The 13,805-nt window shown below is 46.4% G+C and overlaps 1 protein-coding gene across 2 annotated transcripts in view; it reads left to right on the plus strand.

Moving 5' to 3' along the window:
- The window catches only part of LOC118612014, a 28,862-nt gene extending 18,750 nt beyond the window's left edge, over positions 1-10,112 (plus strand). Inside the window, exons 2-3 of one of the 2 annotated variants that reach the window (XM_036233016.1) lie at positions 6,900-7,173; positions 9,236-10,112. In XM_036233016.1, the coding sequence (XP_036088909.1) occupies positions 6,900-7,173; positions 9,236-9,315 (354 nt within the window). In that variant the 3' untranslated portion in view covers positions 9,316-10,112. Of the gene's footprint in view, positions 1-6,899; positions 7,174-7,288; positions 8,249-9,235 lie in introns of those variants that run through there. The other variant, XM_036233017.1, reaches the window with a different exon arrangement.
- Positions 10,113-13,805: the final 3,693 nt, after the last annotated feature.

Consider the following 13,805-nt stretch of genomic DNA (forward strand, 5'->3'; position numbering starts at 1 on the left):
TTTTGACGCTTCTGAGAACCTATACTGAATTTTCTGGTCATGTATTCCTTCCCAACTCTAACCTAGAAAAATAGGACTGGCCATGTGATGGGCATTTACTATTTTTGCCTCTTCATTCTTTCTCCCCTTCTTTGAGTAGCAGGCTGACTAGCTAGAGGACATCATTCCCTTCCACAGGACATGGTCCACTGAGAGCCTTTCCTGAGATTTTCAAAGCGGAGCTGAGTAAGAGGTTGAGAGTTCACAGCTGCCCATGTTACACTCTGTGAAAGTAAAGGAAATCAACTCAGAGAGATAAGCGGAAATGAGATACTCAGAGTGAGTCCTCCACACAGCCCTGGACACTCTGGCTCTGGTTTCTAGGTGAATAACAGGCCTGTTTGTTCAATTCTCCTTTCTAGTTGATGAGTCAGGCATGGGCTTTACCATTACATGTGACCATTTGATGAATCTCTTCCTGACTAGACTGTAAGCTTCATGAGTGTAAGAACTGTATTTATTTTGTTCTCTACCTTGTCTCCAGCATCTAAATTAATATGTATTTATTAATTGGAGAGCAGGTCTGTGGGAGGAGGGTAGAGGGGTATTATGACCTGCAAGATGGGCTCTCAGAGGCCCAACCAACTGGACTTTGCATGAACAAATATGTGATTTAGTAAAAGTCATCTCACCCTCCTCTGAACTCTGTGTAGACAGGCGATTAGTTCAAGGTAAGTTTTTCTTTCTGGTAATGGACTGGAACTTTGCATTTCCATCCATAATGAGCAGATATTATTTTGAAAATGTAATTTTTGAGGGGAGGAATCTCACATTAGTTATGAGACCTAAGTTTAGTTCCTCAGAATCCTTCCTCTCCAGTTAGACACAAAGCTCTTAAAGGTAGGTATATACCCAAGAGTATTGGAAGTATATGCTATCTCCATACAATGGAATACTATTTGGCCATAAAAGAAATGAAGCTTGACTATATCCTTTATATATTACAGAAAATTTCATATTATTTCCTATTTTGACCAAAGCTTGATTCTAGGGGTTTGATTTTTGATCAAGGCTCCCGAATGCAGCCTTGCCAAAGGGAGAATGTGTTTGGGGGAGACATCCAGAATGGGGGTTATTTAGTCCATAAATATGAAAAATCAGACGCATTCACTGGAAAGAGTGAAAACGGGACCCCAAGCTCTCATCCTCCCCTCCCTGGTGACGCTCACAGCCTTAGCCCCACTGCCTTGGGATCGTCAGGACTCAGCCATCATGCTCCTTATCTCCATCTCTGACAAGGCCTACACGAAGGTCCAAATTCCCTGATCATCACCCACACTCTGTACATCCCTCAATTTTGTCCCATATTGCATCTTCCTGCTTCCCAGTGTGTCTTTTGGGATCTAATGATCATTATCAGCAAAATCTTTTGTGTTGGCAAAACCTTTTCTCTCTGTTCACCCTCTTGCCCTAACCATGACCTGGTGCTCACCTGAGAAGCAACGACTCTGAAGGTCATGTGAAGAGACAATGCCACTCACCGACTCTCCTGGTTCCAGTCCTCGCCAGACCCAAGCAACTTCCCATCATTTCCCAATGAGTCTAGTTCTTGGCCTGCTGTCATTCTCTCTGTCACTGCTCCTAACCTAATTATTGGTGATTTTGAGGTCCATTTCAAGACAATCCTTCCAATATCCTGGCCTCTCAGTTCCTTGATCTCCTCTCCTCCAAGGATCTTATATCTCAGCTACCCGCTACCATGGTCTTACCCTAGACCTTGTCATGATCAGTATGTGCAGCCTTGTCTCTAATCTCAATTTTATCCATCCCTCTCTCTGCTCACCACCTCTTATCTTTCCGGCTCACTCTCTCTAGCTAGTACCCAATGTCAACAATTCTTTAGCTCCATCAAGATGGGGACTGGCCCAATAAACTGTGATCTTCCCGGTAAAGTACAGCACTTTTAAGGATTGACTCTGGAGAAAGATAACCTGGGTTCTCGCCCTACTCCTGCGCCCTACTAGCTCTGTGACCTTGGGCAAATCATTTAACCTTGCTAAACTTCAGATTCATATAAAACGGTGATGATAAAAATGCTCCCAATATCATATGATTATTTAAGGATTATACAAGATATTGTGAAGTGACTAGCACAGTGCCAGACCTATATGGAACTCCCAATAAAGGAGAAAGATTATTACATGCAGAAAACACGTGTTTTGGTCAGCTTACCAACTGTCTTTCCTGCAGCAATAGTACCCTAACTTCACTTGAGAAATGGCTCCTTTCCTGGTGCTGGAAGGGGCTAATCCCTAACCCAACTCGAGGGGGAATGCCAGGCCTGGCATTCCAACCCCCAACAAGAATCAACAGTGACTGATTCAGGGATGGAAGTCTCGTGAGGGAATTTTGTTGGAGTAATTGGGGCCGAGAGGTTGTCCACTGGGTGTGGCATTGGTAAGACCTAAGTACGCAGCAAGGAGAGCCCACCTGAGCGCAGCCAACATAAGAGAACATAGAGGGGAGAGATGGAGGGAGCTGAGATTGGAGCCCCCGTATCCAGCCAGGCCTAAAGGCTGCCTCTGCACTTTCAGTTACACGGGCCTAGGAACTTCCTCCACAGTGCTTAAGCTGGTTCGAGCTGGGCTTCTCTTTTTCTGAGTTCTGACTGTTACATTACAACACCGTGAACGACTCGTCTGCCATTAAAACTGGTGATGGAAAGCAAACATTGGGACACAGAGAGACGCTTATCGCATATTTTTAATGGGGACAACAACTTAGCGAATAAGGATATCGATACAAACGAGAATCAATAAAATTTCATTTTGTAGAAAAGTACATACATAGAAAGAAGTCTAGAAGGCTAGATGACAACAAATTTGCAAAAGATATATCCGTTAACAGCTACCTATGCTACATAGCTCAACCCTGGGTTTTCCTATAGGGGGTGGGACTCTAGTAATTTATAATTTCTCCTTTTTTTTGTCTTTTGTTTTGGCTATATTATCTAATGTTTTTACAATATATGTAGATTGTTCAATTTTTTTTTTAAGAGGAGGTTCCCCAAATGAGAAAAAACAGCTTTTCCTTGCCACGCCCGAGGTCAGAGTATTAAATTCTGCCTGTCCTAGTGGCCCCGCTCACAGTCCTTCAGGGTGTCTGGGGCTGGCTGAACCTGTTCTGTGGGTTTGTGGCTCATGGGTGTGCCAGGCTTCGCAACCCTGAACCATTTGGAATCACCATTTACCAATTTAAATGGTCTTAGGGCTGTTGAGAAATTCAAAATTAATCAACTGCGCCCTCTTGGGAGAGGGGCAGGCAGAGTGATTTGTACAGAGAGCTTTCAAAAGGGATTGATCATGGTTTGGGGAATTGCCTGTGGTGGGGGGAGGGGCCGTGGGAATATTTACACGCGGTGTCATTAGCCAGCAGGCACACAGCACCCTCGTCATTTTCTAAAACATTTTCTAAGTGTTTTACATTATGAGTTTCCTAGCAGAGAAAGGTGGGTTTGCCCACAGTTTGAGAGTGGAGAAGCTGGGGATCCAGAGCTGTTAAGCGACTGACTGAGGGGTACACAGCAAGAAGTGGGTTGTGATTTAGGTTTCTTGATTCCATGCTCTCTCCAGGGGCCAGTCTTCATCTATTAGGGCTGCTTCAGACATGGGCAGCCAGCTGCCTCACACAGGACCGGTCCCCTTCCCTCTTCTATGACCGTATTTTAAAAATTCATGTCAAAATAATTTTCTTTCATTTGTCCTTTTAGAAACACTCGAGGTTCTCTTCTACCAGCTATTTGATCTGTGCCTTAACTCAGGCAGCCAGATTCATGGTGTGTCTGCAACCGTCTCTGGCTCCACTTGGAAAAATTACTACTATATTGCAGACGTAGAGTGGTTCACATTTTGGGGGTGGCATCGAGACCTCCCCTGGAGGTTTAGCTCATCTCCATCCTAGGTGTCCTGTTCAATCCCACCTCGGTCTACTGCTGCGACCCACCCCCCCTCTCTGTGCATGTGGTGCTCCAGCCCCTGAGTCATATACTGTCCCCATTTGCCATGTTCGCCTCCTTACGTGGGGCGGTGGTTCCACGGCTGGAACACCGTCCTGCGCCTTTCTCTACCTGTTCATCACGCACTTTAGAAGTCATTTACAGAGTGTTCGCACAGTGTCAGTTTGCCGTTTAAGACTTTACAAATATTAACTCATTTAATCCTCACCGGGATCTAATGATGTAGGGACCATTATGATCTCATTTGACAGATGAAGAAATGGAGTCATAGAGACTTGCTTAAGATCTCAGAGCTGGCAGATGCTGGAGGTGAGATTTAAATCTAGACAGCTGGCTCCAGAGCCCACCCTTTTAACCACCCAGATTTGCTCCTCTCCTATACATCCTTTCAGTATCCTGCCCTGTGAAGTCACCTCTGATACGTATTTTGGGAATTGCCTTCATGCTACCTGGAGCCCTTTCCAGGATTCCTTTCTCTTTGGGGGCAGGGGGGTTGGGGTTTATTAGCTTTGGTCCTCTACCAGCAGGGAGCTTTGTAGGGACCGGGGTTTGGTGCATTCATCTTTGTATCCACTGCGTTCTCGCTTCCAGATTCTTTCCAGGTGTGTTAAACACTGGAGATATGAACTATATGTGGGCTAAAATAAATTAAAACTTAATGAATTAGTGGGTCGCATAATGAACAAACCATTGAAGACAGTCTGGGTAAGGTGCTTCTGGAAAAGGTTTACATTAAGCACCAAAAATTTCACATCATTTTCACCCATCCACGGGCTGGTTATTGATCGATTGATTGATTGATTGATCGATAGGATTATTCAGCCTCCTGTTTCTCCTTTCATTCCTTCTGATCTTTTAGACATGTCATGACTTGAGAGAATCACCGTAAGAAAGTAGAGAGCGATGAAAGCACACTGGGTCGTAGCGGCTCCACGTCTTTTGGAAACGTCGCTTGAGCTTCAGCATTTAGTTTCCTCAGCCATGAAATGAGATAATAATTACACTTAGTGACCTGACACTGCATGCAAAACTGCTGGCTCGGGGCTTGGTTGGTAGTAAACGTTACGTAAATGTGATTGTTGCCATCGTCTCTGTGGCTTTGCTGGCAGGACCAGGAAAAAAGGAAAGGAACTTGAAATCTTCAGCATGCTTCTTAACAGTCTGGGAACAGGGCGAGAGAGCATAAAGCAAACCTGACTGCTTAAACAAGAAGTAAAATAATGAATTTCTTGTCCCTTGGGTCTGTAATTCCTTCTTAAATAAATAGAAATGGGAGGAAAGTTTATGTGCAGCAGTGTGATGTCCTGAAAGAAACAAGTGCCTAAACTTAACTGAACCTACATTTACTCATTCAATGCACGATTCTGAAATGCCTACTATGTGCCAGGCACTGAGCTGGCTTTGGAGTTATAAAGCCACCTGAGACACAGTTCCTGTCCTCAAGGAGCTCCCAGTCTGGTGTGGGAGACAGATCTGCAAGCAAACGACTCAAAATCGGAACCGACTCCAAGGATTTGCTTCTCCATTAGAGGATTTATGGGAATGTGGAGGAGGGAATGGTTTGAAGAACAGCTTTGTGTAAAAATTAAGATCTAAGCTGGTCCTTAAAGGGGGAGTAGGGGTGTGTCAGTCAGAGATTTTGGTTGCAAGCAACAGAAAGCTTCTCTGGCTAGCTCGAACAAAAAGGGAGGAATGTGGGAAGGAGATCAAGAGCTCACCAAATTGTCAGGAGGCTGAAACGACTGGATGTGGAAAACAGACAGAACCAATGGAGCTGTGGCAGATACAGGCTACAAACCCTAGCGTAGCTCGCACAGGAGCAGTGGGCCATTTCGGCCTCGTTGCTGCTGAGGACGTACTTTGATTACCAGTCAAAACCAAAGTCCCAGAACAGAACGTATGTCAGGCTGAACAAAGTCACACAGTCACTGGCCAAGTCAGGCTGGGGAGTCGAAAGATCTAGCACCTTTGGCTTCTGTAGTTGGGAGCTGGTCATTCTTTTCCATTTTTGACCAAAATAAAAGTCAATTATTTCACCAGCAAAAAAAAAAAAAAAAAAAAATGTGTTTATTCAGGAACAGCAAAGAATTACAATATGGGACATGGTAAAGATATGGCAAAAACATGGGCAAGTTCAGAGAACAAAAAAGAATTTTTTGTGTTAGAGGAAAAGGAGAGGGTTGGGAGGGACTAATACAAACAGTGAGTCCATTGGAGGAAACCGAGAGTTTGAAGTGTAGTGGCTTGTCTTGGGCTCGGTTGTGACAGCCTCTCATCGGCCGAGCTATTTGGTGGGTGAGGAGAAAACCTTCCTTTCTCCTGCTGCGGGAATAAAGTGGAAACGTCTTTTCTTCCTATTTGAAGTAAGCGATGATGAACAGTAGGGTGTGAGAGCTCTTCCTACAAGGCTTCCCGACTTCAATTTTAGTTGAGGTTTCTTTTCTTAACTTTTCACGCCATCGAGACCACAGACATAGAGAATTCCCTTGGGAGGATCAGCATTCTCACAGGAAGGAAGCGATATTGGGTACTAGATAGCAAAATAACAACGACAACAAAAAACCCCAAAGTCCTCCATGGTAGGCAGGATTCCAACAGGCGGTGGCGACAAGGAAGATGTGCCAGAAATAGAACAAAATCCGCGAAGGTGAGAAAGGAGAAAAGCTCAGAGTTGTGGGGGAAATGGAAGATGAGTCCATGCCATCGGGCTGTGGCACGAAGAGTTATACGGAAAGACAAGGGTAGGTAGATCGCACTCAAATTACTGAAGGCCTCATAAATGCCACAATTAAAAGTCTAGACCTCAGGCGGTAGCCAACCTCGCCACGGAAATCATTAGACAAGATAAGCCACGCCCAGGAGAGGAGATTAGGTTGAATCTGTGTTTCTCCCGTTCTCTCCTCAGGCTTTGCTCGGATGCCGGCTGCACTGCCACAACAGCGATGCGAACGACAGGGGCCCTCTGAGGGGGAGAGTGAGGCAGCCATGCCGGCGAAGGCAGGACTTCACCCCCGTGAGGTCAGATTTGGCTTCGCGGCCCAAATCTGATGACCCTGCAGGAGCCCGATGGCAGAGGCCAGGACTCAGAGCAGGCACTGAGCGAATGAGACTGGCTTCAGGGGGAAGCAAAGCTTTTAAGTTGCACCATTTGCCACTGGATTTTCTCTTATTAGTCAAATGTGAGTTAATCGGGTAGCTGTCCGGGTCTCCTTGGAAATCTGGGGTGGTATTTACTTGCCCAATATGCATTTCTACTTCCTGTCATTAACAGCCCCTCAATTTTTTATTTTGAAGGTGCCCCACACATCAGACTCTTCTAAGTCCATGAAGTTGGCCCTACGTTCTGGCTTCCGAGGATGGAGGCCGGTGACGTACAGCCCAGGTTTAGCTGATCAGAGTACTCCACCCCCACCCTCCACCGCAGTGATTGGTTTAGGGATGGCCATGTGGTCCCAGTCCAGTTTGTCAGCTCTGGGAATTTTGTTGGGGCCATTGGAAAAGAGAGGTCCTCCTTCTGCAGAGTGGCTAAGTGGGTACAAGGTACACGGGACCCACTACTGGCCACCTTGCTCCCCTCATTGGGAGACCCTGCCAAATAATGAAGCCCACACAGAGGAACGCAGAGCCGGGAGGTGGAGACAGACTGTAGGAGTTCTGGTTCCAGCCACATCTGACCGCGATTCCCCAGAGATCAGTCACCAGTTTCTGGAATCACTACAGTCTCTTCCTCACCCCACCCCACCCCACCTCGTTTAGGCAACTTGCAGTTTCTTTGTCACTTTCAACTTAATTTGTACAATAACTTTCACAAAAAAGGGGTGGAGTCAGGTGGTGTGAAGGAGGGAGGCCTGACAACGAGGCGGCCCGGGAGAGGTCTCTGCCAAGGGAGGTCTGAGGCACCGCGGGCGGAGGCAGAATCTGGTTCATTTGGGCCCCTCAGTCCAACTTATTCAGATAGTTTTTTAAAAATGAACTATGTCTCTTTCTAGCAGGAGGACTTGAAATACCTGATTGCTTTTCTCATAGTCTGGTTATGGTTTTAGCCAGTTATATTTTATATATATACACATATATATGTTTTAATGAACACAGAAAACTCAGTTTTACCTTGGAGGATAAATCGATAATGGTGGAAATGCAGGCCACACCAGAGGAGATATCTAGGGGAACAGGGCTACTTTCCCAATGCTCCCCAATTCGCAATGCTTGGGAGCATTCAGGTCAGAAGCTATAAAGTGGCAGCCCATGAGTCATGACAGGCTTACGGATAGATTCTGTTTGGCCTGCAAAATACTGCCATTAAAAAAATGTTTACTCATGCTTAAAAAAACCAGGAGATTTTATCCATATTACCATGTCCTCTTCAAAAAATGGGAAGGTCCGTCTACCCTGGATTGTTTGCCAACTGGCGATTCTAGACCGGTGTGAGCACCCCAGTTTGCCACAGTCTCCACCCCACAGCTCCATTCACTCGGGTCACCTGTCTGACACCTGGAGGCATAGGATTCACTGGAGAAATATCTCCAGTTCACCCGGGCACTTAGATTTAGCTGAACATTTACCTGTGGGTTTATCTATTGTTGATAAAATAATTCCCTGGAACTATAAGACAAGTTCAAAATCTCTGGGGCTGGGAGTTCATCCTATAACACACACACTAAGAAACCCTTCTGGATTAGAAGCAAAAGTTAAGAATATGAGGAGAAAAAGAACTAGGAGAGTGAGGCCCTTGTCCTCCTTTGGTGGCCTTTATCCACACTGAAAGAGGAGGGCTCTCTGGAGCCAGCGAGCCGGAGGCTGAGACCTAGCCTCGCCTGTCACTGCCTACATGCCATTTGTCACACTCATTAAGTTTGATGTGTCTCGGTTTCTTCACCTGTACAAAGCACCATATTCCCCTCATCTGTAAAATGCAATTAAATTCTCATCTCATAGGGTTGTGAGGATTAAATGAGTTAACAACACACTTTGGAACAGTGCTTTGCACATAGTAAGCGCTCTGTAAATGTTCCAGTATGTAAATATACTGTGTTTATCAACTTACATGTAAAATACATATCAATTTTATATATAAGGCCATATTTATAGAAAAATTTATCATGCAACACTTACATGTTCCACATATACGTTTTGCCCCATTGAGGACTCTTTGGCGCCATCCCAGCTGCAGGCTTCCCGGGTGAGATGAGGTCTTGGATGTGACTGTATCACGGCTCGACTTCTCCCTTCATTCTCCCACAGGTGCCTGGGGGGAGGCACCCCGCATGCAAATCTTCCACCTCGCAGCTGGCTTCCCGTGGAACCTAACCTCCAACACATAGTAACTTTGCATGCGGACTTTTGAAAGGAAAGAAGTACTTCAAAATATCAGAAACTTCAGCTTTTTCAAAACCCCAAACCTCATATATGAAAGAGAAGCCTTCAATGTCACGATGTGGTCATATACCGTTATTGACACAGAAAGAATAAAGAAAAAGGGGTCGGAGGGGGGAGGGAAGCGCAGGGAGTTATGTCATGTCAGGATGTCACCAGGCATCGGAGAAACGTCTGTCATCCGCGAAAGCAGGGAAGGCGGTGCGTGGCTGCCGTGATCCTGGAATCACGAGGGTGCTTCCAGAGACGGTTACAGCAACACGGTCCGTGTGGACAACAGCCAAAGGCCAGATGCGAGGTCTCGGGCAAGTCTTTTCCACATCGTCTCGCTTAATGTTTGCAATTATCCTTGGAGGTGGGTAAGGAGATGCCCACTGTCACTTAGCAGATGAGGAAATTGAGGCTTATCGAGGTTAAGCCATTTGTCTAAGATCACACAATCGATCAAGGATCAACGGTGGAGCTGGATTTTGAACCCAAAACGCTGGGGTTCGGCCTGTCTGATTTTTGCCAAGGGCCCCCTGGGGCTTGCCCGCCTCCCCACAGGAAACGCCAAGACGCCTGGACCACAAGCACTGCATTGCCTAATTCCTTTCTAAGCAAAACTCTTCTACTCGAAAAATTTACACGCCGAGAACTCATACCTTATTCTCATTGGACATCATTAATGAGAAAAGAGGATTCAATTTATAGACATTTTACTCTGTGCTCACATTGACTGGAACATGTCAATTCTGTACATTTAATAAAGGATTACTTCTATAAATCTGGTTCAACTGCTTGAACTCTGGCTTGATAAGGAGGCGACAACCATGTGGGCTATAGTTTTACCTCACTCAGCTATCTGTATGGTGAAGGTCTGGTGCTCAGGAGCTGTAAGGTTACAGTGGACATTTTAAAGAAAATGTTTCATTGCATTCTTTGAGAATCTCGTTGCAACCACCAACACTTGTAAGATGCTCAGGTTGACGGTCGGGGAGACCGGGGTTCAAATCCTTGCTCTATGACTTAAGAGCTAGGTGAGTTTGGGCAAGTCATTTAATTTTCTCATGGCTTAGTTCCCTCACCTGTAAAATGAGAATAATAACGCCTACTTCACTGGGTGGACGGATGAAGAAACGAACGGAAGCGCGTGCAGAGTGCCTGACGCAGACCAGCTCCCATAAGCGGATACCGGTTCCCGCGAGCAGTAGTGGGTACACACCGTGAAAGCTATTTTGGCAGCTCCGCTGCGATTCGGAATGTCTCCCGATGCTTAGCGATAGTTGGTATAGATGAGGCTGCTGGACTAAGCAGCCTCGGCTAAGTGAGCTGTGGCTGTTTCATGAGTTGGGGCTCTGCTAAGGGTTTTGCAGATTCTCGGGCACTGTTCCCAAAATACCCTCCCTTGTGGAAGGTTCGATGAGGGGCAGTCCCTGCCATCCAGCCTGGGAAGGAGTTGCTGGCACGGAATGATCCTGACTCTAGGCCGTTTTCCTCTGTAGCCCCCTCGAGTCTTTCTGAGGATTCTCTGAAGCTGGTTGAAGTCAATGCCCTTTCGGGCTCCCTTCGCCTCTCTGAACCTTGCTGCAGAATCCTAGTACCGCAGGACCCACTGGAGAGAGGAGCTAGGTCTCTGCTTAGCCATTTGGTTATTCTGCCCACTGCATCTGCTTTCCCAAAGGCCCGCTCGCCCGCCTCCTTGACCGATGCGCTGAACTTCCTCTTGCACTGTCCACAGACGAGTCGGCCATGCCTCCTCCCACCCACCCTAATCCTGCCTCCTATTTGCTAGCGTTTTCAGTTTGGGTAACAGAATCATTCAGTCCGTCTAGTTCGTATCACCAGATTGTTGGACGGGTGTTGCCCCCAGAAAATTCAGAATTAAGTGTAGGTGTGACACAGAAACACAGTTCCGACTCTTCTTGGCCTAAATTTGGAGCGATCCTGATTTCAAATTCGGATTGTTTTAGTTACGGGTTTGTCCTTGGCTGTGTGAAGCCAGGGTAAATAATGATTGAAATCTGAGTATTCCCATGTGTTTCCCACCCTCTACTCATCGAAGAGGAGTCTGATTTGGACTACTTAGGCTCTCATTCCCCTCTACCCTCCAAGGAGGATCTCGTCTCACCAGGCCAGTTCTTGGGCTTTTGTGATGGGTAATTATAAGACAATGAAGAAGGAAGACAACAAGATGGCGAGAGAGGGCGGGCTAGGGAGTCTTTCATGTGGGATTATTAAAGGTGAGCGCGGGATGTGAAGACAGTGCTCACAGGGTTTGATAAATACAAGTTATCTTGACATTTTCTTTTGCACAAACTATGTTTCTCTAACCGTACCTCGACTTCAGAACGGGATCGCCTGGATCGGGACTTGACAAATGATACAGTTGCGATGAACAGAGACTCGCCCAAGTTTCTCAGAAAAGTCGGGTGGGGATTTTTAAGGATGCGAAAGGGCTGGGATTGGAATGGGGCACGTGTGGAACAGAAGCTGCTCCAGGCACCGACTTCCACGGGCGCCTGGGCTCCGCGGGCTCCAACGTGGCGCCCCGCGTTCCCCATCGTTCTGGTTCCCTCCTGCCATGGGACGGCCTCATCTCGTCACGCATGGTGCCTGGCCCCGCACAGCCTCCGTTCGGCCACGGCTCGCGCGACCTTCCCGTCCTACTACTGAACTCGTGCTTCATCATCCCCAAAGAGGGAACCCGATTAGCCCAGCACATCGTTCTGAATTGTCCCGCCTCATAGGCGGCTGCTGACATTACAGACCGGCGGCTCTGAATCTGGTCCGCATCTCCGATCCACACAGCTTCGGCCGGAAATGTTCTCTGTTGAGGAGGCTCGCTGGTCATGCAGTTTCTCCTCGTAGGGCTACTAGATGTTGGCAGGATGAGCTCCGATGGTCTGGTCCTGGTGTAGTGGACCGTGCAAGCCTAGATCCTGGTCTTGGTTAGCTGTGGTGGGACCAGCTAACATTCTTAGGGGAATTATGAAAACAGTCATTTCCGTCTCTGATCGGATGGGGAATCTGAACACTGGTTGAGATCAGGCGGTCCGATCAACTGTGATGCTTGCCGCGGGTGCTGGTCAGGGAGCGGCAGCGTGGGCGCGGTGCATTTGCCCTCCCTGATTCCTTGCCTTCAGGATGTGGCGTAGCGCCATGGCAGGCCAGCCCCTCTCTCTGAGCGTCTCCCAAACGGGCCATTCCAAGGCCTCCGCCGTAGTGCGTATGGCGCGTGAGAGAGAGAGAGAGGGCCCTTCGAAGAGCTGATGAGCCGGGACGTTTCTCTCTTTGCACCCATTTTTCTCCTGTGACTTTTACTCCTCTTCCTTCCTCCCAGTATTAGTAAAATGGGTCACAACCCAGTGCTAACGTTGAAGACACTGGTAAGCTTTGGGCAAATCTCAATTGTCCATCAAAAGCCTTGTTTTGCCTTTGGGGAGTCCCAAACACTGTTATTAAAAAAGAAAAAGAAAAAGAAAAAGGAACAGGCCAAAAATGGAGTCCCTGGTGCTAAGCCCCACCAAGACTTACTATCTAATGTAACTGTAGTTTCAGGCTCTCCTAGTACTGGAATTTTAAATCAATTGGTCTGCTATTTCAACGTTAGTCTGGTACGAGCAGTACTCGTAAGAGAATCTACCTGACAAGAAAAAACCCTTTGCTGCCCTTCCTCCAAAGAAAGGTGACCTTGCCTAAAGCAATCATGTCTTTTCTTTTGCTAACTTTCATGTCTCACCCAGTTTCTTCCAGTAAAAAGACTTTCATTTTGTATAACTTTGGGGAGCACTTCTCTTCTTACTAGATGGGATGCTGCCTGACTCACGAATCTTTCGGTAAAGCCAATTAGATCTTCAAATTCACTCTGTTGAATTTTTGTTCTTGAACAATACATTGTTGTTAGTAATGATAATGCCTTGACAATTTCCACCAGATCAAATCAACAGAAAGCATCCCTTCCTCATTCTTTTAGCCTAGAACCTGAAGATACACTTTTCAACAATAATAGTTAAGCTTATTCACACTGCCCAAGCTTGTTAATCCTGGGGCTGATTGTTTTGTCTTCATGTTCCACTAGACTGTGAGTTTCCTGAGGGAAAGGGACCATATCTTGTTCTTCATTTCATTCCAACTGCTTGGCATATGACCAGTACATAGCAGCATTAGCCTCGTAGTAAATTCTTAATAGAATGAACAAATTAATGAGCAAATTTACCGCACTCCTTCCCTGTACTCAAGACCAAATAGCCTTGTTTTTTTTTGTTGCTGTTGTTTTGTTTTGTTTCATTTTGTTTTAATAAAGTCCAAAAGTGCAACCTCTCTCCTGCCTTCATCTTTATAAGACAGTCTAATTCGATGGCAAGGGGAAAAAAAAAAAAAAACCGTGAGAAGAAGGTAAGTGAATTACACTAGGATCTGAAAGGAAACAGATAATGCTAGTGATTGTTCTTGCCGG

Source organism: Rousettus aegyptiacus, unplaced genomic scaffold (assembly GCF_014176215.1).
Source record: "Rousettus aegyptiacus isolate mRouAeg1 unplaced genomic scaffold, mRouAeg1.p scaffold_m13_p_15, whole genome shotgun sequence".
Taxonomy (NCBI): domain Eukaryota; kingdom Metazoa; phylum Chordata; class Mammalia; order Chiroptera; family Pteropodidae; genus Rousettus; species Rousettus aegyptiacus.